The sequence below is a fragment of the Protopterus annectens genome, chromosome 3.part0 (assembly GCF_019279795.1).
Source record: "Protopterus annectens isolate FY-2018-M chromosome 3.part0, PAN1.0, whole genome shotgun sequence".
In the NCBI taxonomy this organism is placed as follows: domain Eukaryota; kingdom Metazoa; phylum Chordata; order Ceratodontiformes; family Protopteridae; genus Protopterus; species Protopterus annectens.
In genome coordinates, this window is record NC_056731.1 from 1175215553 (window position 1) to 1175235833 (window position 20281).

General features: G+C 38.6%; 1 protein-coding gene across 2 annotated transcripts in view; it reads left to right on the plus strand.

Moving 5' to 3' along the window:
* MMP16 (matrix metallopeptidase 16) overlaps positions 1 to 20281 on the plus strand; it is a 1817877-nt gene that overhangs the window by 777048 nt on the left and 1020548 nt on the right. For both annotated transcript variants that reach the window (XM_044065394.1, XM_044065395.1), the window contains one exon: positions 14216 to 14520. In XM_044065394.1, coding sequence (XP_043921329.1) covers positions 14216 to 14520 — 305 coding nt within the window. The remainder of the gene's footprint in view (positions 1 to 14215; positions 14521 to 20281) is intronic.

Genomic DNA, 20281 nt, shown 5'->3' on the forward strand with positions numbered 1-20281 from the left:
ACTGCAGTAGAGTGACAAAAGAAATTTTTGTGGAACCGAACAGTGTAGTTACAGTGTGGAAAAGTGTAATCAGACCCTGTTAGTATAAAAGGACATACAACACATTTATTACAAATATGCATTCCCTTGGAAGTGGAGGAAATAGGGGAAATAGCAATAATAAAAGGGGAATCTCTATTTTCTAGACTCATTCTAATAGTTCTGGTTCTTTTAAAAGAGAGAAAGGGAGAAGAACCTAAGGCTGCAGACAAGGGTTGAGATTCAGTTAAAAGTTCCCAGTTGTTATTAATAATGTTATGAATATGAGACATATCTCTGGAAATAGGCAGCAGGAAACTAAGGGTTTTATTAGTGGTAGTGGATTTATTAGTAGTGGGTTGAAAGCCAAATAATAAGATAGGCAAATGTATGGTATATCTTTCAGAAACAACAGTTTTCTGTATGGCATTGATTAAAGAAACTGGGTAATTTATTTTCAGAAACATGTTTTTCAGTAAGGTGTCTTGTATTTTAAATTCAGAGTCAAGGCATATGATTCTAGAGATTCTAATAAATTGACCTCATTAAATTCCTTTTCATGAAATAAGGGTGAGAGCTAGAGAAATCTAGCAGGTTGTTTTTATATGTTTCTTTCCTGTATATATTAGAGCACAGAATACCTGCTGGAGACAGTACATATATGCACACACAGAAGCATGTATTTTACACTAACTGCAATGTTAGCAAAACATTTTGATCAAAGCTATTATGTAAATATTCTATGTGGACAATATCATCACATGACAGTAATTACAAACAAGGACAGTAATTACAAACAAGTACAGTATGACTCAGTCCCAGTCTATGTCTGTGTGGGTGTAAATTACCTGAGTCGTACCTCCCTGGACTATATGAAGAAAGATATGATAGAACTCTCAGACTATGTGTATCCCAAGCTGGTATGAGTCTAGCATTGAGCAGCATTCTGGTTTCCCCGAGGATGATACCGCAAATTAAACAGAAGATAATTGACTTTAGTAACCAACTTAATTTTTGGTGTCATTCAAAGGGGACACAGTATTTGTCAGCCTAAGAGATTATGGTTAACAGATGACACTGTTTTGCCAGAGGATGGTCTACACCTGTCCCCTCTAGGCTTTTCTATATTAGATAAAATCTTGTCCTCCCCAAGAAGGTCTTTTTAAAGTGTAGCCAACCTGATAAGTCTTCAGACATAACAAAGCCAACCTAAGAAACTGCAAAGGTGTTACTGCATAATGCCAGGAGTTTCAGCAAAAAAAACATCATCCCCTGTAAGCTCGCTTCACCCTGGGGAATGTAGACATTTGTGCAGTTACACAGCCTTGATTCAAAGTCACAGAGAGCACCCAGACAGTGTAAGGCTATAATTCCTTTTGTTCATGTAGACCACTTAATGCACAGGAAGGGAAAAAGGGTGTAGGTGTCTTTACATAAAAAAACACAGCTTAAATCTGGTCAATCAGTATTATATGCTTGAGCTTTTCTATGTCCAAATTACAATAGGTAAAGTCTAACACCATATCCTTGAAAGCCATAGGTCCTGCTCAGTGACCTGTGCCCCATGAAATCCATGACACATACTTAGTCTATTCAAGACACTCTCCATTCTACCCAGTACAATGTTCATGGGCAACTTCAACTTCCCCACTGTAAACTATGAATCTTACTCACCCTCTAATATGCAGGCCCAGAGATGGTTGGACATTGTAAACACTAACACTTTGGACCAGCTAGTATGTACACCCACTATCACTGCAAACATCCTTGACCTGGTCCTCACAGACATGGGGGAATGTTGCAACCTTCCTAGTGTATGTCCTTACTGGTCAGGTCAGACCATAAAGCTATCTCCTCTGAAATAAAAATAAATCCTGGGTCTCTTGCTAATTCTGGAACTTTCAGGAATTATTCTAAGACAAACTTCCTACTGTAAATTTACACCCTGGAAAATTTTCAAGATTCCCCTAACACTGAGAATAACGCTACCAATGCAGAATTGTTTGAGGAATCCCTGTGTAATTATAGTAAGAGCTGCATAAAGACAGATGTATCCACCTGTGAAAAAAGTGCGGGATAAATGCAAAAACAAACCAGCCTAGTGGAATCCCAACATCAATAGGTTGTATAACAAAAGGAAGAAAATCATGTTAAAAATTAGAAGGCACAATGCCCAGCAAGGTAGTAACTCCCTCATCAATCTTATCAACCAACTCAAGGCTAATCAAGTCTACCAAGGTCAAATTTGAGGTAACAAAAGCCTCCAAAGCCAAGGACAATCTCAAAGTTTTCTTCAGCTATGTCTAGAACGTCAAAGGCAATGCACAACAATACAGTGAATTAATTGTAAATGGTGCCATCTATACTGAGATGGGCAATATAACAAATTTACTGGCAGATAAATGCTTCTCTAATTTTACCCCTCTGTCCCCCCAGGCAGCCCTCAGGAAATGACCACTAACATAACTCCCTCAGCCATCACTAGGGAACAGGTCATCAATGTACTTGACCAAGGCCAAGACCACTGCATCAGTGGGCCCCAGTAATATCTCAGGATTATTCCTTAACAGCATGAATACGAACTACTGGGTCCAATAGAATCACTGTTTGACCAAATTTTCTAAACAGCCTTTGTACTAAATGAATGGATGCCTGCAACTGTTATCCTACTGCACAAGGGCTGGCCATGCATGGACCCAAGGAACTATCAACTCTTAAGCCTGAATAGTCTAATATGTAGAGCTATGGAAAGAATAATCATGGATATGTTAAATGGGATTCACTTTAGAAGCTCGAAATACTGAAATGTCGAAATTCAATATTTTGAGCCCATAAAGTGGAATCCTGAGAAAAGCGAAAGCTCAGAAGAGCAAAATTCAGAACCTCGAATACTGGAGGTTTTGAATTTCACACTTCTGAGGTTTCACTGTTGTTATGGATTCAGGTAAGTGTGTGTGTGTGTGTTAAGGGTTTTGGGAAGGGGCTGTGGTGTGTGTCAGTGTGTTTTGTTGCTATGATGTGTGTGTGCGAGAAGAATGTAGCTTGTGTGGTGGTGTTTTGTGTGTGTTTGCATGTAGTGCGACCTCGGAGTGAGAATATTTAAGTGGGGGGGTGCAGGGTGGCTTGCCCCCCTGGTTTCATGTAGTACAGAGTCTGTGTTTGTGTGTGGGGAGGAAGGTGTGTGTGTGTGTGGAGTAGAAGCACGAAATTCAAAATCTCCAGTGTGCAAGATTTTGAATTTCGCAGTTCTGAGTTTTCGTGGTTTTAAAATTTCAACTTTATAGCTTTGAAATACTTAATTTTGACATTTCTGTATTTTGAGAATATAAAGTGAATATGTTAAATGACATAAAAAAACCTTCAAACATTGTATCCATCTCAGTTTGGATTCATCAAGGGCAGGTCATACCTACTAAACCCAGTGGGCTTCTTTGGAAGGTCAACAAAGCAATGGATGAGGGCAAAATTCTGCATACTGCCTGCCATGACCTGGCCAAGGCATTTGATACCATATCCCACTTGCGCATTATAGACATGCTAACTAAATTAGGTATAAACCCTTATGTCACTCAGTGGATAGACAGCTTGACTCACAGATAAGACACAAGAAGTTAAAATAGGGGAGTCTACCTTTTTAAAAATATCCAGTCACTAGTTGAGTGCCTCAGGCCAAAATGCTGGGGCTGCCCCTGTTTGGCTTTTACTACTCTGAATTAAAGACTATCATCAAACGCCTCTGGCTGGCCAAGTTCAAAGATGATTGCAAGTTAGATTCAGTTACTGAGTCCCATAAGACAGGAATACCCTCTAATAAGGCCTGATACAGACTAATAACTGATAACAGTCATGGTCTAAACCTCAGTGCCAAGAAGTGCATAACAGTAAGTTTTGGAAAGCAATCAGCCCTGCAACTTAATTCATTGATAACACGGCCATAAGAGTAGTTTCAGTAGTCAGGAATTTGGGTACACATATAGACAGTGACTACGCTTTTGACCATCTTGCGTCTACTGTAGTGAAAGAAATCATTCTGTGTCACAGAATGTATAAGTAAGGGTATGGCATCTTGGTCCAAAGATGTTTTTTTTTCTTTTGTTTTTGAACAATAAATAAATAAATAAAATAAAAAAATAAATAGGTGAGTGCTTTTTTATTTGAATAAGTGCGAGAAAGGTAGCAAAGGTACAGTGTGCTTAGGAAGGAAGCATAGTGAGAGGAGCGGGAGAAGACAAGCAAACATACAGTGTAAACAAAGACTGACAGGAGGGTGGGTGGCAGACATACAATATAAACAAAGACTGATAGGAGGGTGAGTGGCAGTCATACAATATAAACAAAGACTGACAGGAGGGTGAGTGGAAAAGATACAATGTAAACAAAGACTGACAGGAGGGTGAGTGGCAAACATACAATGTAAACAAAGACTGACAGGAGGGTGAGTGACACACAAGGCAGGGACAACAATGAAGAGACTCAAACTGACAGAGGGTGGTCAGATTGGAACTGGAAAGACTTGGCTACAAAATAGAGGATAGGGAGTAATACAAAGCATTGTGGAATCAGTAGAATTTAATTTTCATTGCTAAAGCTGTTTTTATTCAGTAAAGATATGTTAATAATTCCACTTCTTTTATAAGTTATAATGTAACAGTCTACTAACATGTTTTTTACATCATAGGTTTACTACATGAAGTATGTGCAATAAAACTGTAAGTAAAAATACATCAGACTAATGAAAGATTTAATAATTTCCATAATCTTAACAATGTGCCTATATTTTTCTACAGAAGAGACAGTATATGGAACATTTCCTTTTAAGACAGCAACAACAAAGATGCAAACAATATTTGAAAATTATATCTGGAAATGTAAAAATTGATACCAGACATATTTTCTAACCATACTTGTTATATACATCGTTGTTGGTACTTAAGGAGAAGAAAGGAAACATAATAAATGTCTTGCTATAGACAGCACTAATTTATGGTCTGTTTGCCAAGTGTGTACATTCACACATTGAGACAACAGCACTACAATCAGTAGAGTGATGTTTTATAGTATCCTCAACAGGTTTAATAAGAGCTTTGAAAACATGGTCCCAACATTGGACCACATAGGACCCTTACTTGAGTCTCAAGAATGTCAAATTTATTTTTCTTCAGTTGCTTCATGTATTACTGTAAGTACAAAATACACATTTTCAGCACCGGATTATTATCTTTCATTTCCCAAAATGCCTTTAGGTGTCTGCAATGCTCATTAATGTCAAAGGTCTTAGAAAATATCAGTGCAGAATATAAAATACAATTTCCTCTTCTGTTTTGACATATAGCAGCTTCCAGTAGTTTGTTAGTAGTTGGTTCCCAAATCACAATTGTGTCTTCTACAGAATCCATGATGCAGCACTGAGCCAAATTCGCTATCTCAGAAATATTGGTAACATTGGTCAAGTTACTGACTTGAATAGTTTGAAGATTTAACAGATTACTCAGACAGACATATGAGAACAGAGAAAAAGCATCACAACATCACACACGCTAAAGGGCAACAGCACATTCTAACATTCAACAAGATATAGGAAAATTACCAGAAAATAAGGAAGTGAGAACCCCTAAGCATGCCATCTGAGGTAGAGGTCATCTGAACTGTTAAACTATGTAAAAGTTTTAGAAGCAAAGCCCAGATCAGAATCCATCAACAAAGCATTAAAAATGTATCCTTCTCCTAGTGTATGAACTTAGGTCATCTGACTCCGTGTTTAGGGGATATATATCAGTTATATATATGATACATTATTTAATTCACTATAGTTAATATATTCTTACAGAAGTGCAATGTCTTTATCTTAAAAGTGCAATTGCAATAATTCCTCATTTGTAATATTACCAAACTGCCTTTTCTTCTCTTTTTCTGTGTACAGTACTGTTTGCATATATGTTTAGTTCTGTATGTATGGGCAGTTTTACCTGACTAGAAGTAGGTTATAAGGAACATTTTTTTTATCATTCTGTATTGTGGAACTTATAAGCAAAGGTATTGCATCTAAGTCCAAAGCAGTCATTGTTCCACTGTATTTGGCATTCATCAGACCTATCATTGAGTATAATGCACCCTTTGGTACTTACCTAACCAGGCATATCCAACAACTGGAATGGCCACAGAGGTTCCTTACTAAAACAATGCAGGGAGTAAGTAAAATGTGCTATGCAGACCGCCTCTATGCCCTATCCCTGTTTTCTGTCTCCTACATGCTTTTGAGGGGAGATCTATGCCTGGCATACAGGGCATTGTCAGACCCCACTCTGATGGACCTTCTGCATATCCAAAAAGCAAACAATACCCATTCTAAAGTCTTATACCCTGCCTGTGATATAAATAAGACCTGCTGGAGAGACAGGTATTTATCCCAAAGACTATCTATCTGTGGAACAGTTTCCCCATCCATATGAAGCAGACTTCCGCTGTAATGCAATTCAAGTGCAACTTTGACAATTGGATGGGAAACCGCAAATTCATCCCTGGTTTGGCACCTATGTCTCTAATGCAAACAGGCAACCTGTAAAAGGTTCATCTCCCAGGCCCATGCTTACACTTATCAAGGGTATCAGAACTTGTCAGAGATTTGGGATGCATGGCTAGGCTTAAAAAGGTCCTTGTGGTTGTTAGCCTAGTAAACACCTATGAACCTTTGAGCCTATGTGTATTAGTCATTAGAATAGTTGTGTATATGTCATGTCTTATTCTTTTATACTTAATTTGCCTCTGTACTCTGATGACAAGCTGATACCAGAAATTTCATTTAGGTTGCACTTGTGTTTCCTAAATGACAATAACATTTTCTTGGAATCTTTGAATCTCTTTGAATTTACCATCAAACTGTTGAAACATATTAGAGGTAGCCACGATATTGGAGCATCATCTCTTCCTCATGCAAATGTGATTCATATAGACATTAAAATGTCACCTTAGCAAATATTCTGAAACATATTGACCCCTAGCTGGACAAAGAGGGAAAAAGGAAAGAGTTTTTCAATGCACTCACTGAATCACAACATAAATTAACTAGTTTCAGTATTTGAAGCCTGTAAGCTATGACTTGGTCAAAGTCTATGAACACAAAAAAACAAGTGAAACCAGACATTTAAATTTCCTGATTTTATTTAGAGCTGAAAACCCCTTTGTCATACAAAACAAACGTTTTCAAAGTAATTACTGAAGATAGGTTCCTGTGGTTGGGTTTTCTAATTATCACCACTGAATCTCATTAACCTGTAATGCATTACACAAATTCAAAAGCAGTTCTGATTCTACTTCATTTGGGCTTTGATTAATGACCAAAAATAAGTGTATACTTATCATCTCAGGCATTTTTGTCTGAATACTGCAAGTTTTAAATGCAGTAGCACCTGAATTTAAAGGATCTACTACGAGGATTCAAAACTATTGAACTGGTATCATAGCTGTCTTGCAATTATGGCTTGTAACTGACAACTTACATGCACGTGCGCTCAAAATCTGTAGTAGTCCAGTATTGAAAAAAAAAACTAAATACAGTGCAGAGCCATACCACAAATCACCTGTGATCCCTAATTACATTATTCTCCTTCTGAAGTCACAGCACCTCTGAGAAACAAGAACAAGTAACTGACAATGAAACTCCCATGTCACACTTTCAGTGTGATGCTGAGAGCATGAAGAAAAGGCTGGAATACTTAACACGTCAGGCAGCATCATATCGGTCTTATGAGAAGCGAGGAACAGCAGATGGAGAGTTTTGTATGAGCAGCTAAATTACAGACAATCTCATCCTAAGCAACTGACAATAATCCGTATTAAATTGATTTATAATGACAAATACAACAGTGATGACTTTCTCACTGAAATCAGTTAGTACTGTTACTTACCTGTATTACAGAAGACAGGGCAAAATCCATTTGGCTTATGCATTCACAGCACCTTGGAAAAGGGCCGTAGTACAGGAGGAGTTTTCTTTATTATATCAATAAAAGAATGCCAATGTCTACATCTAAATTCCCATTTATGGTGTAGTCTGAGACAATAAGTAATGTTACTCCTCTGAAGAATATTTTCATCAGCCCTCATTAGCCATTGGAATCCATTGGGCTGGCATAGTGGGTAAGGATTTTAGCTCACATTCCTTAGGTACAGAGTTTGATTCTCACCTTTGGTCAGGGTCTGGTTATTGGTAGGAGTGGAATAGTGCGCAGCCCGATATGAATCTGTATGAAGTAATATCAGCAGTAAAGGGTTCCCCACTTTTGACCATGTAATTTTCTGGTTGGTAAAATATGCATGATTTTTTTTCTGTAGCTAATTGTAAACAGACAAATTTCAGATAACGTTTCACTACTTACAATCACATCTCCGTAGGCAACGTCTAAAGCACAAAAGATAAACTATTGTCAAGATCCTGTGCAGGGTCCCCATAGTTCTTTCTCTAGGTTATAATGGCAGTAATTCACTACTAAGTTCCCTTACAGGTACAGTAAAGAACAAATAGATTTACATCTCAACGTCCTTCCACAGCACCAACTTCACTTAAATCTTCAGCTGACTTAATTGGAAGCACCTAGATGTCCAGTAGTGAAGCGTTATTCATGTTGTTTCTCTACTGGATGAGAACTGGGAGTGTGTGTCTGTATCTTTCATCCACAAAGTCTTGCAGATATTATTAAGAAAATATGTTGTCTCTGACTAGATAAGTACAGGAATAACCCAACCTAAGAAGAGGTACTGGAGAGATGTTGGCTAAAATAGAGTTTAGTGCAGGATCACTAGCATGCAGAAAACCACATGCGACCCATAAATGATATGTCAGGTGCCTTTCATATTGACAGGGGCGGCTCGTGGCATCGGGCTGCCGGACTGCAGCCCCCTCAAATTAAAAAAGAAAACAAAAAAAAATAATTTTTTTAAATTTCGCGGACTTCGCGCATGCGCAGTAGTCCCGACTACCGTCGGTCTATGCGCATGCTCAAGGCAGTCCGGCAGGACCCATAGAGAGACGCAAGGAGACGTCTGTGCACTTTTAAAGTGCACAGACACGCTGGGAGGATATATCGCATCCGGACTGCAACAGCAACAGCCAGAACAGTCTCGGGAGGGAGCTTGGGATCCCGTCGTCGGGAAGGAGCTTTACTGGGATCTCGCGGGTCTTTGTGAGTATTACGCGGGCAGGATATGGTATGGAGAACAGACAGGTAAGTGTATGGTGCAGTTTACGTTATGTGTTGGTGCTTTTAACTGGAGGTGTGTGTGTGTGTGTGTGTGTGTGTGTGTGTGTGTGTGTCTGTCTGTCTGTGTGAAAATGCCCCAGGTGCTCATGGTGGTGTGGTAGGGAATACCTCAGGCTTGAACCCTGTACCCTGTATGCAGGTGTTAAAGACTTGAGTTCCCTACCCACCACCATTTGTAAGAAAATTGCAGATTTTTGCCTCATATTTGATCTGATCTGTTCCTCATAATATCTGTGGTTTGTAAATGTTGCAATGCTTGATATTTGATGGTGTAGTAGTAGCATTGTTGCCTCACAGCTGCAGGTTCTCAGGTTTGATTCTTGGCTGGGGTTCCTTCTTTGTGGGGTCCGTATCTTCTCCCTGTGTTTGTGTGGGTTTGCTTTTGTGTCCTCCCATGTTACAAAGACATGTCTGCAGTATTTCTTCCTGGGCCTCTGCTGAAAATTGTTTTTTTGTTCCAAGTCAGACTGTCCTGATTAACAAATGTTAAATAAAATTGACAGGCATTTGAATTTCAGACTTCAGGTTTCTGAATGTTTAATTCCTTGCAGATTTGATGGTGCAGTGGTAGTATTGTTGCCTCACAGCTATAGGTTTTCTGGTTTGATTCTTGGTTGGGGTGGCTTCTGTGTGGAGTCTGCATCTCCTCCCTGTGTTTGTGTGGATTTGCTCTGGTGCCCTGCCATTTTACAAAGACGTGTCTGCAGTATTAATCCCTGCGTCTCTGCTGAAAATTGTTTTTGTTCTGTCCGCAGTAAAATTGACCGGCATTTGAATTTCAGACTTCAGGTTTCTGAATGTTTAATTCCTTGCAGATTTGATGGTGCAGTGGTAGTATTGTTGCCTCACAGCTATAGGTTTTCTGGTTTGATTCTTGGTTGGGGTGGCTTCTGTGTGGAGTCTGCATCTCCTCCCTGTGTTTGTGTGGATTTGACTGGTGCCCTGCCATTTTACAAAGACGTGTCTGCAGTATTAATTCCTGTGTCTCTGATGAAAATTGTTTTTGTTCTGTCCGCAGTAAAATTGACCGGCATTTGAATTTCAAACTTCATGTTCTTCAGAATACATAGTAGCACAACCTTTTTTTCTAGCAATTTTCTAAGTTTATAAGATGAATATTTTAAATTTGTCCCTATTTTTGGGACTGTATTCCCCCATTATTGGCTTCGGCCAGGTTTTTGTGCTAAGGTTGACAGCTATGGCAAGAACTGAATTCACTGAATATGGACTGTAGAATTGTGCATATTTACTGATAAAGGTGCACTGTAGAATTGGGCATATTTACTGATAATGGTGGACTGTAGAATTGTGCATATTTACTAATAATGGTGGACTGTGGAATTGTGCATATTTACTAATAATGGTGGACTGTAGAATTGTGTATATTTACTAATAATGGTGGACTGTGGAAGTCTGCGTAGACTTTTTTTATGATAAATGTTCTCAACTGGGCAGTTTTGCCATTATGGGTGCATATGTTTTGTTTCATTGCTTACTGGAAAAATGTTCAAAACAAATTTAAAACACCCTCTAACAAGTGTACTGTATTGTACAAGGAATATAATTTTTAGTACAATGAGGAAGGTGTATCAAAGAGCACATGTATGTTTCATATGCAAGGGGCCTATGATTCAAAACAGCCCAAAATTAATCTTTATCTGCCACTGGCAAAATGTATTTTCTTTGAATGTGGGTTTCAATGCTGTTTCAATGAATGTGAGTTTCAAGGGCAGAGAAGTTTTAATGCTAAGTTTTCATTGTGAGACTGCATTGCTTTGTTTAACAGATGACTTAATGTTTGTGCTGTAAAATACAAAATAAAACTTTCAAATGAAGTCCAATCATTGAAGTAAAGCAGTATGCACATTAGTGTTTATGGTAAATGGAGTGAAATAGCCAAGTAATGGTTAATTGGAATGGCTGCAGAGGCTCCAGTTCAACCATTATTTTGTCAGGGGAAGGGCAGCAAACTCAGACAGGCCCAGCTGAACTATACCTCCCAACTGTCCAGATTTTCAAAGAATGAATAGATTTTTGCTTCTTATTTTTGGTTTGTTGTTCATAAAATTTGTAGTTTTAATTCCTAAATGATTTGCCAGAAGTCACTAAATAATAAGTTTCAGACTTCATAACCTTCATAAAAATGCATGTTAAAGTAAGAGCCGTTCTATCAACTGTCTCAATTTATACAAGAGCAATTTTAGTACTGTTTATATGTGCCCCCAATATATTTGGCCTTGTTCAGATTTACTGCATTAACAGGTTGAGAGGTACATGCAAATAAATTGCTTTATAGAATTAGGCATAGCCAACCTCTCAACTGTCCCCAATTTTTGGCTCAAAATGTTGCTCTTCCCCTAATAATCCCTCCAAAAATAGCAATTTTGGAAGAAAACATGGAGGGTTTACAATTAAGAAATAACTGTAATAATCAAAGTTATAGATACTTGAAATGCATGTAGATTATTTTATTTTGTCAGCTGCTCAAGGTAGCAGTACTAATATTAAAGTGTCCCTTCTTTGACAGGTAGCAGCTGTATTGTGTGTCTATTTTATATTTTTGCATCACATTTTTGGTCCATTTTTCATAAAATTGTGTTTTTGGCAAATTAGTGACAAATCACTAAAGACTGAAGTTAGAAAATGACAGACATTTGAGTTTCAGATTTTATACCCTTCAGAAAATTCATACTAATGCAAGACCTATTCTATTATCTTTCTAAGTTTATTAGAGCAATATTTAAAATTGTCCTTATTGTTGTGCCTTTGTCCCACTTCTGTGTATGGCTTTGTCCAGATTTCTTGCTCTTGAGGTTGAGAGGTATGACAAATGTGTCAGGGCCATCACAGTCAGCCAGAGAGATTTCAAATTGTGACATGCTTGTTGCACCCCACTCCCCATGTAGTGACTCTGGATGTGTCCAAGCAAGGCAAGGAGTAGTTGTATCTACCTTGGATGGGGAGGACACACTGCATAAGTACTACAGTGGCTTTTCATCTGTCCTTGATTTTGCAGAATGGTCTGGTTTCTGTCATATTTTTGTACTGTTGATTTATGCTTATTACTCAGATTTATGCTTATTACTCAAAGTGCCTGTTGCTCTGTGTTTAAGTAGCAATGCTTTAATGACCATAAGGTAAGCTTGTCTGACATCGTAAGATGCAAGTAAGCTTTAATAAGCATACTGTTAAAGAATTGCCAACATTGAAAGACTTTCTGTTGTTGCCATGCAGAGAATACTTGACTAGATAATGTATAAGCCTTGGGTATTAAAGGACAGGATTCCATTATTTTAAAAAGCTCATTACACTTGTTGGAGACTTCCAGTCATCTCTACAGACTTTACCCGTAAACTAAACAGAATGCCAATCATGTGTGGTCCATAACCTGTACAGTAATCCTTTAAGCAATGTATCTTGAGCTTGTTTCTTGTTTGCTTTTCATTTTTACTTTTATCATGTTTTCCCCATGAAACAAGTTGTCAGGCAGCAGGTCTTTTTGGATAAGAAACATATTTACAAGTGGGGCATCACATAGATTTCTACTTTCAGCATGTTGCTTGGTACTTTAATAAAGCTGAATATATTATAATTAGAACTGCAGTGCAAGGAGAAGTGGTTTGAGTTGAGTGCTTCTGGTTTTTCTTATACTTGATTTTGACTGGCATTCCAGTAATGTATTTAAAAGTAATTTATTTTTTCATGCCTCACAACCTTTTGTTTCCATCTAGATATTAAGTAAGCTGTCATGCAGCCAATGCATTGAAATATTTTTATTCTTCTACACTTATTTTTGTCTTGATTGGACTTTCATAATGATGGTTTGCCACCCAGGGCAGCGTATTTAATTAAAGTTAGTTTTTTGTGGTTTTGTGCATAGCTCCTCCCCTTTATGGCTGACCACACCCCTTCCCTTTGACCCCACCCATTCAGCGTCTCCTGCAGCCCCCCTGTGATTTGAAGTCACCAGCCGCCACTGCATATTGACATAAAAACTCAGCTTACCACTACCTGCTGCATTGTGCCCATAGTTGCTACAGTTTTCATTGAAGTGTTTTTTTTTTTTTTTTTAAAAGCTGAGGGAGGAACTCAGCTATCATTGCTTCTTAAAGTGTTTCCATCCATTGAATTCTGAGACACTAGAAGGTAAAATCTGTTCGTTAACTATAATGTTTGACTCCGTTTGATGCTAAAGTAAATTTACGGCACCAGTAAACTTTATCACAGTAATTTCTTTCTTTTATTTAATGAGATGATAACACTGTCCAAAAGTATGTTTGGAAATGTGCTTTCTTTATAATTTAAAAGTTATCTGAAATAAGAGAGCTAAATTAATACAACCCTGTGGTTACAATATGAACCTCTCGTCCTCAAAAATTAGATAATAGAACCGTATTTAAATAAAATAACAGTCACCAAGCTTTGTGTTGTGAAAGAATTTCATGTCAGAGTTTTTTTTTGTTCATAAAAAGATCAGCCTTTATTTTGATACAGCAATGAAAACAACAATATGAAAACATTTGTGTTACTGTTTTCATTTTAGAATGAGAAAGGACTCCCAACATGAAATTCTTTCACAGTACTTCAAAGTTCAGCATAGAGATACATCCTTGGCATGCAGAAATAAAAGTAATTAGTCTGTTTATTGTCACACTTTGAAGTTTTTTTTTCATTTTTCCTAGAAAGGCTACATAGTGTTATGCTAACTTGTACAAATAACTTATTTTCATTTCATACTGTAAGGAAATTATGTTTGTATTATGTCAGTGTAATATAATCAATGCAAGTGCGTGGCACACCTAAACTTGGAGAAGATATATAAGATCTGATAATATCCAAATTAGTATGCATATATTTTTAATATGGTGTACTACATGCATTTTTATATTAATTTTTAAAATAATTTAATTATCTCCTTGTCTTTTTTTTTTTTCTTTTAGCATAAAGAACTTCACACCCAAAGTAGGAAATGCTGAAACACGTAAAGCCATTCGACGTGCCTTTGATGTGTGGCAGAGTGTGACTCCACTGACATTTGAGGAGGTTCCCTACAGTGATCTGGAAAGTGGCAAGAGGGATGTGGACATAACGATCATCTTTGCCCCAGGCTTTCATGGAGATAGTTCTCCCTTTGACGGAGAGGGTGGATTTTTGGCACATGCTTATTTTCCAGGACCTGGAATCGGAGGAGACACTCACTTTGACTCAGATGAACCATGGACATTAGGGAATCCCAACCATGATGGTAAGAGCTTGTATTCTTATGGACTTTCAGTCCTTTCAAATTTTTCTGGAACTTAATGTTCAGTTATGTGCCCTTTTCACCCAGTGATGGAATCCAGTAAAAGGGCTATACTGTTCCAAATGCATATCTTCCCTTGTGAAAAAAAAGTTATTCTCCACTTTTTGAAGTTGTGGAAAAGAGCAATATACATTTTGATATGTAATAAATCAATAATTATGGTGTAATTCAATCTCACAAAGATACTGTTTATCTGTATGGGAAAATGTTATTTTATTTTACATTTGTTAACCGGGGGTGTCTGACTGAGCCGAAAAGGCCCTTTTTCAGCAGAGGCCTGTAGAGAAAAGCTCCACAAAGAAAAATTACAGACACATTTAGTTATTTAGACATGATCAGTATACATACAAATTACAGGAGACATGTTTTTACAGTGATATGCGGCACATAAACAGTTACAGTGGAGAGAACAAACAAAAAATATTAATTTTAAAAATAAAGATAATTAATAGATTTGTGGTGTACAGCTGAAATTTGGAAGATAGGTAGAATACATAGTACACAGGTACAGTACATACATTGTAGATTAGCCAGTGTTTGTGAGTAAGAGTGAAAACTATTATCAAGTACTCTAGGTTTAGTATGTGTACCTTATCCACTTTCACTAGCCTGGGGAGCAATCATGGCACTGCCAACTTTCCTTGAGATGTTGCCCGATGAGGTCTTTAAAGGAGGCTTTGGATGATGTGTTTTGAATGCTTGTAGGGACAGAGTTCCATTTTTTACCACTGAACTACTATATAGTGCATCTCCAAAGCTATTGTAGCTGTTGGTGACTTCTAGTAGTAGTTTGCTTGATGATCTAAGAGGCCTTTTGGCTGAGTGATGTTGTACTAGGTTTTTGAGGGCAGGACACTTATTGGGGAGGTAATAGATAGAATGACAGAGGCAGAGCTGATTGTAGGTTAGGAGGTTGGGCAGTTCAAGCCAGTGGAGCTGTCTCAAAGCAGTACAGTGATGAGTTCTATATGAGCAATTTGCAGCAAAGCGGGTAATTCTGTTATAGCAGGCTTCCATTTTGCTTAGTTCAGTTTTGTTGAGTTTAGTCAGAATGGGAGATGCACAGAGTAGGGGGGATAGAAGTTGGGAGCGAGCAATGGCTGGTCTTGTGTTGTTGGTAAGAAATGGTTTGATACAGTAGAGCGACCCCAGTTTGGCATGTACTTTTTTAATAGTTAAGTTGAGATAACTATCAAATTTTAGGTGGGAGTCTGTGGTTATTCCCAATAGCTTAGCCTGCACCACTGGAGCAATTGGAGTAGCATTAGTGGAGTAGATAGTGAATTGACTGTTAGTGTTTTTGTTAGAACTGGTTATAATCATAAGCTGAGTTTTCTTTGGATTGAGGATAAGTTGGGCTTTGGTAAGGTAGTTTTCAACGTCAGAGAATGCTAGTTGAGTTGTTTGCAGGAGGGTGGGAATGTTTTGTGCAGCACAGATTAAGGTAGTGTCATCTGCATACTGAATTATAGATGCATGCTGTGTGGAGGTATGGAGGTCATTTGTGAAGACTGTGAATAGTAGTGGTCCTAAGATAGAACCCTGTGGGACTCCTATAGTTATGGGCAGCTGAGGAGAGAGAGAATTTTCCCATTTCACAGCTTGGTACCTGTCAGTTAAGTAGCTTTGGAGCCAGGTAAGAGTGGAATTTGATAGATGATATTGGTTTAGTTTGTTTAGCAGGATTTGGTGTGAGACTGTGTCAAACGCTTTGGACATATGCAAAAAAAGAGTTGACACTTGTAGGCCTTCATTTTTGAGATGGTTTACTGTGTCTGTGAAGCAGAGGAGGGCTGTAGTGGTACTATGGGCAGGTCTGAAACCATGCTGAGTAGGTGACAGGATGTTGCTGTCTAGGAGATAGTTTAGCATCTGGGTATGGATGCATTTTTCTAGGATTTTGGCCAGGGGGGAGAGTAAAGCAATGGGTCTGTAGTTATTAAGTTCAGTAGAGGTCCCGCCTTTATGTATGGGTGTAACATAGGATATTTTCCAGAGTTTGGGCACATAGTTTTCAACAATTGATCTGTTTAAGACAGTGGAGACTGGTATAGCAATCGCATCTGCTGTGAGTTTCAAGAAATAGCTGGGGAGTAGGTCGGCTGCTGTTGATGAGGTTTTTAGTTTGGAGAGCATGCTTTTGATTGAAGTGGTGGAAACTGTTTTGAGGGTAAAGCTTGTATTAGTGTTATTTGTGTTGGGGGGATAGTGAGGAAGGAACTGTCCTGTGATACTAAGGATAGAATTGAGTTCACAAAGTGGGAGTTGAATTGTGTTTCGATGGGAACTTTAGTGTCAGGGGTGGTTGGTTTGGGGGTAGCCTTTTGGGTGAATTTTAGTAGCTGGTTTACTTTTTTCCAAAACTTTTGCGGGTTGTGTTGGTATTTAGTTTGTAATGTTGTGTAGTAGGATTTTTTGTCTAGCCTAATGCATTTTTTGCACAGTTGCGCAGTTCTTGGTACTTAGTTAGGCTTTGTGTTTCTTTGTTTTTTTTATAGTAAAGCCAGGCAGTGTCTCTGGACTTGAGGATTTGTTTGGTTTCTTTACTGAGCCAGGGGTTTGTAGAGGTTCTAACCTTGATTTTGCGCAATGGAGCGACAGTGTCTAGGTGTTGTAGAAATATTTTGTTGAAATATGCTACAGCCTGGTCAAGTGGGAGGGTTTTTAGGGGTGTCCATTCACAGTTACAGAGTATAGTGTTGAGGACCTCAGGAGAGAATTTTTTTGTGTTTCTAGTGGATATATAGTTAGTGGTTTTGCATATGCTTGTTCTACTACGTATAAAGTATATTATGTTGTGGTCACTTAAGGTGTCTGGGAGACTGCCTGTGTGAGGGTACAATGTGGGGTTGTTAGTTAGGACCCAGTCAAGGATGGATTCCCTTTTAGATGTTTTATCACATCTAGTTGGAATTTGGACTAGCTGCTGGTAGCCATGGAGATTTATTAGATTACTTGGTGGTTCTGATATACAGGTGAACCAATGTAGGTTGAAGTCCCCCAGAATAAGGGTTTCTTGTGAGTATGTGGAAGAACACCAGGATAAGAAGTCTTCAAGGCTAGCAGGTGTATTACCAGGTGGAATATTGATCACAATTGTGGTGATGACCTTATATATAACAGGAGCTATAATGTTAATGGTAGCTTCAGTAAGTGATGAAGCTGATGCTGTATGATTGAATGAATTGTTAATGTTCACATGTACTTCTAGAGGCTTTAGAGTTCTCATGCAATTCTTGAGGTAGTATATAGATCTTTCAAACTTTTGTTGCACAAATCTCACAGTAGCCAAACTTCAGATTTTTTAATAGCTGACTTCTTTAGTGCTTTACTTTCTTTCTCAGATGTTGCAGTGTTGCAGGATCTGCAAAGTCTTAATATGGGTTTCTGACAAAAAAGTCAAAAAGCTAATAAAACAGGACAAATTCCAATACTTCCAGTCCGCCCTAGACTCCTCCCAACACAACCCCAAACAATTCTGGTCCTCCATAAACTCCATCCTCCACCCAGGTAAAGTTAGTACCCCTCCTCCTAACATCCCTCCCTCCTTCGAAAGTATTGCTAAATCATTCAACACACACTTCACACAAACCATACTTTCACTAGCTAGACAACACAACCCCCCTCCCCTCCAACCCACACCTTCAGCTAGTAATCTCCCCACTGACTTCTCTTTTTCTCCTGTTTCTACCTCCAACATAAAAAAACTCTTAACTAAACTTAAGCCCACCAAATTAGCAGCAGACAGCCTCCCAAGTGAATACCTACAAATCGCAGCTCTGGCCTACCCAGTATCCATCTTGCTTAACCAATCTCTGTCAGAAAGTTACGTTCCCACACTATGGAAAGTATCACATGTAATTCCCCTCCACAAAGGCGGCCCCTCCACAGAACTAACCAATTACCGCCCCATAGCTATTCTCTCTCCACTCTCCAAAATACTAGAGAGATGCAATCACTCTCAGGTCTCAGACTACCTCCTTACTAACAACCTCCTTTCCAATACTCAGCATGGTTTACAACCAAACCATAGCACCACCACTGCCTTCTCTCCTTTACTAACACTATCCTTCAGCATAAAAACAATGGGCTATCTCTCCTCTGCTACTTTCCTAGACCTATCTAAAGCATTTGACATGGTCCCACAGAAAAAACTCATCTCTGTCCTCAATAACCTATCCTTCTTTCAGTCACCAACTGGTTTCAGAGTTACTTGCCTGACCGCCAACAATCTGTTGTATGGCAGAATGACATATCTCCCCAACTCCCTGTCTCTATAGGGGTTCCACAAGGATCCATCCTCGGACCCCTACTCTTCTCTATTTTCACCAATAATCTAGCCTCTGCCACCAAACATGGCACAGTCATACAATATGCAGATGACTCAACCATCATCTGCTCAGCCCAGTCCCTACCCAAACTGCAAAAAATCAAACAGGTAAGCCTTTTCCTCTGTTGAAACTTGGTTATCCAATGCCCAATTAATACTCAACCCAAATAAAACTAAACTACTCATCTTCCAACCCACCAAACATACTCAAAACAACTCTCACTTTAACATCACAGCAAAAGACACCACTATACACCCAACAGAACACACCAAATTGCTAGGAGTGGAAATAGACAATAAAGTAAAATTTGACATCACATATCCATGACCATAAAAAACGTCCACAAAAAACTAGGAGCGTTATACAGAAGTAAGCAACTTCTCACCAAAGCAGCAAAGATTTCAGTAGCACATTCCCACCTTATCTCCACCCTACTTTATGCCTCTCCAATATATACCAACCTAAGGCAATGTGATCTAAACAAGCTAGAGACCTGCTACAACAAAATTGCCAAATTCGCCACAGGCATCCTACCATAGTCACTACTGTATCTCACTTGCTGAACTGGGCTGGCTTGAACTCCCTCGCCTCCTTCAATGGTATCAACTCACACTCGCCCACAAACTAGTAAATCATCCACTAAAAGTCCCATCCCTCCAGAATCTACACAAACCCTATCACACCACCCGACCACTAAGATCCAGCAACAAAAATCACTTACAGGTCACAAAAGCCAATAACTCTGCTGGTGAAGCACTATTCTCTTGCACCACAGCCAAATTATGAAACTCCCTCCCATTCACAATTACCTCCGTACCATCATGCACCCACTTCAAAACTTTACTAAAAGCGCACCTAAAAACATGCTGACTATGCCCTTGCAACTCCCCCTCTAATATCACCCACCCCATCCACCCACTACCTTTCTTTCCACCCCACTAACTACCTTGATTATAGCAAGCCTGGATGCTCATAAGCCTAACTACTTATTATACAGCAGGAACTTCTTAATGTAACAATTGTTAATGTCTGTTACGTACTTCACAGATGATAAAGATTCTAGTTGTCTACTGAAGCACTATGTTCTTCATCTGTAACTATGTTTGTAATTGTTAATTGCTATGTTGATCAAATTGTTAATTGCTATGTAAATCCAATGTAACTATTGTCTGTATATTTTAACTGTGGAGCTTTTCTCCCCTGGCCTCTGCTGAAAATGGACCTACGTTCAGTCGGACACTCCTGGTCAACAAATGTAAATAAATAAATAAATACAACAGATAAGCTTAAAAATTTTAGAAATAAATGACTGAAGCTTTATATGAGTAGTCTGCAAACGTGACATATGTTAATGTATTTATTTTTGCAAAAGA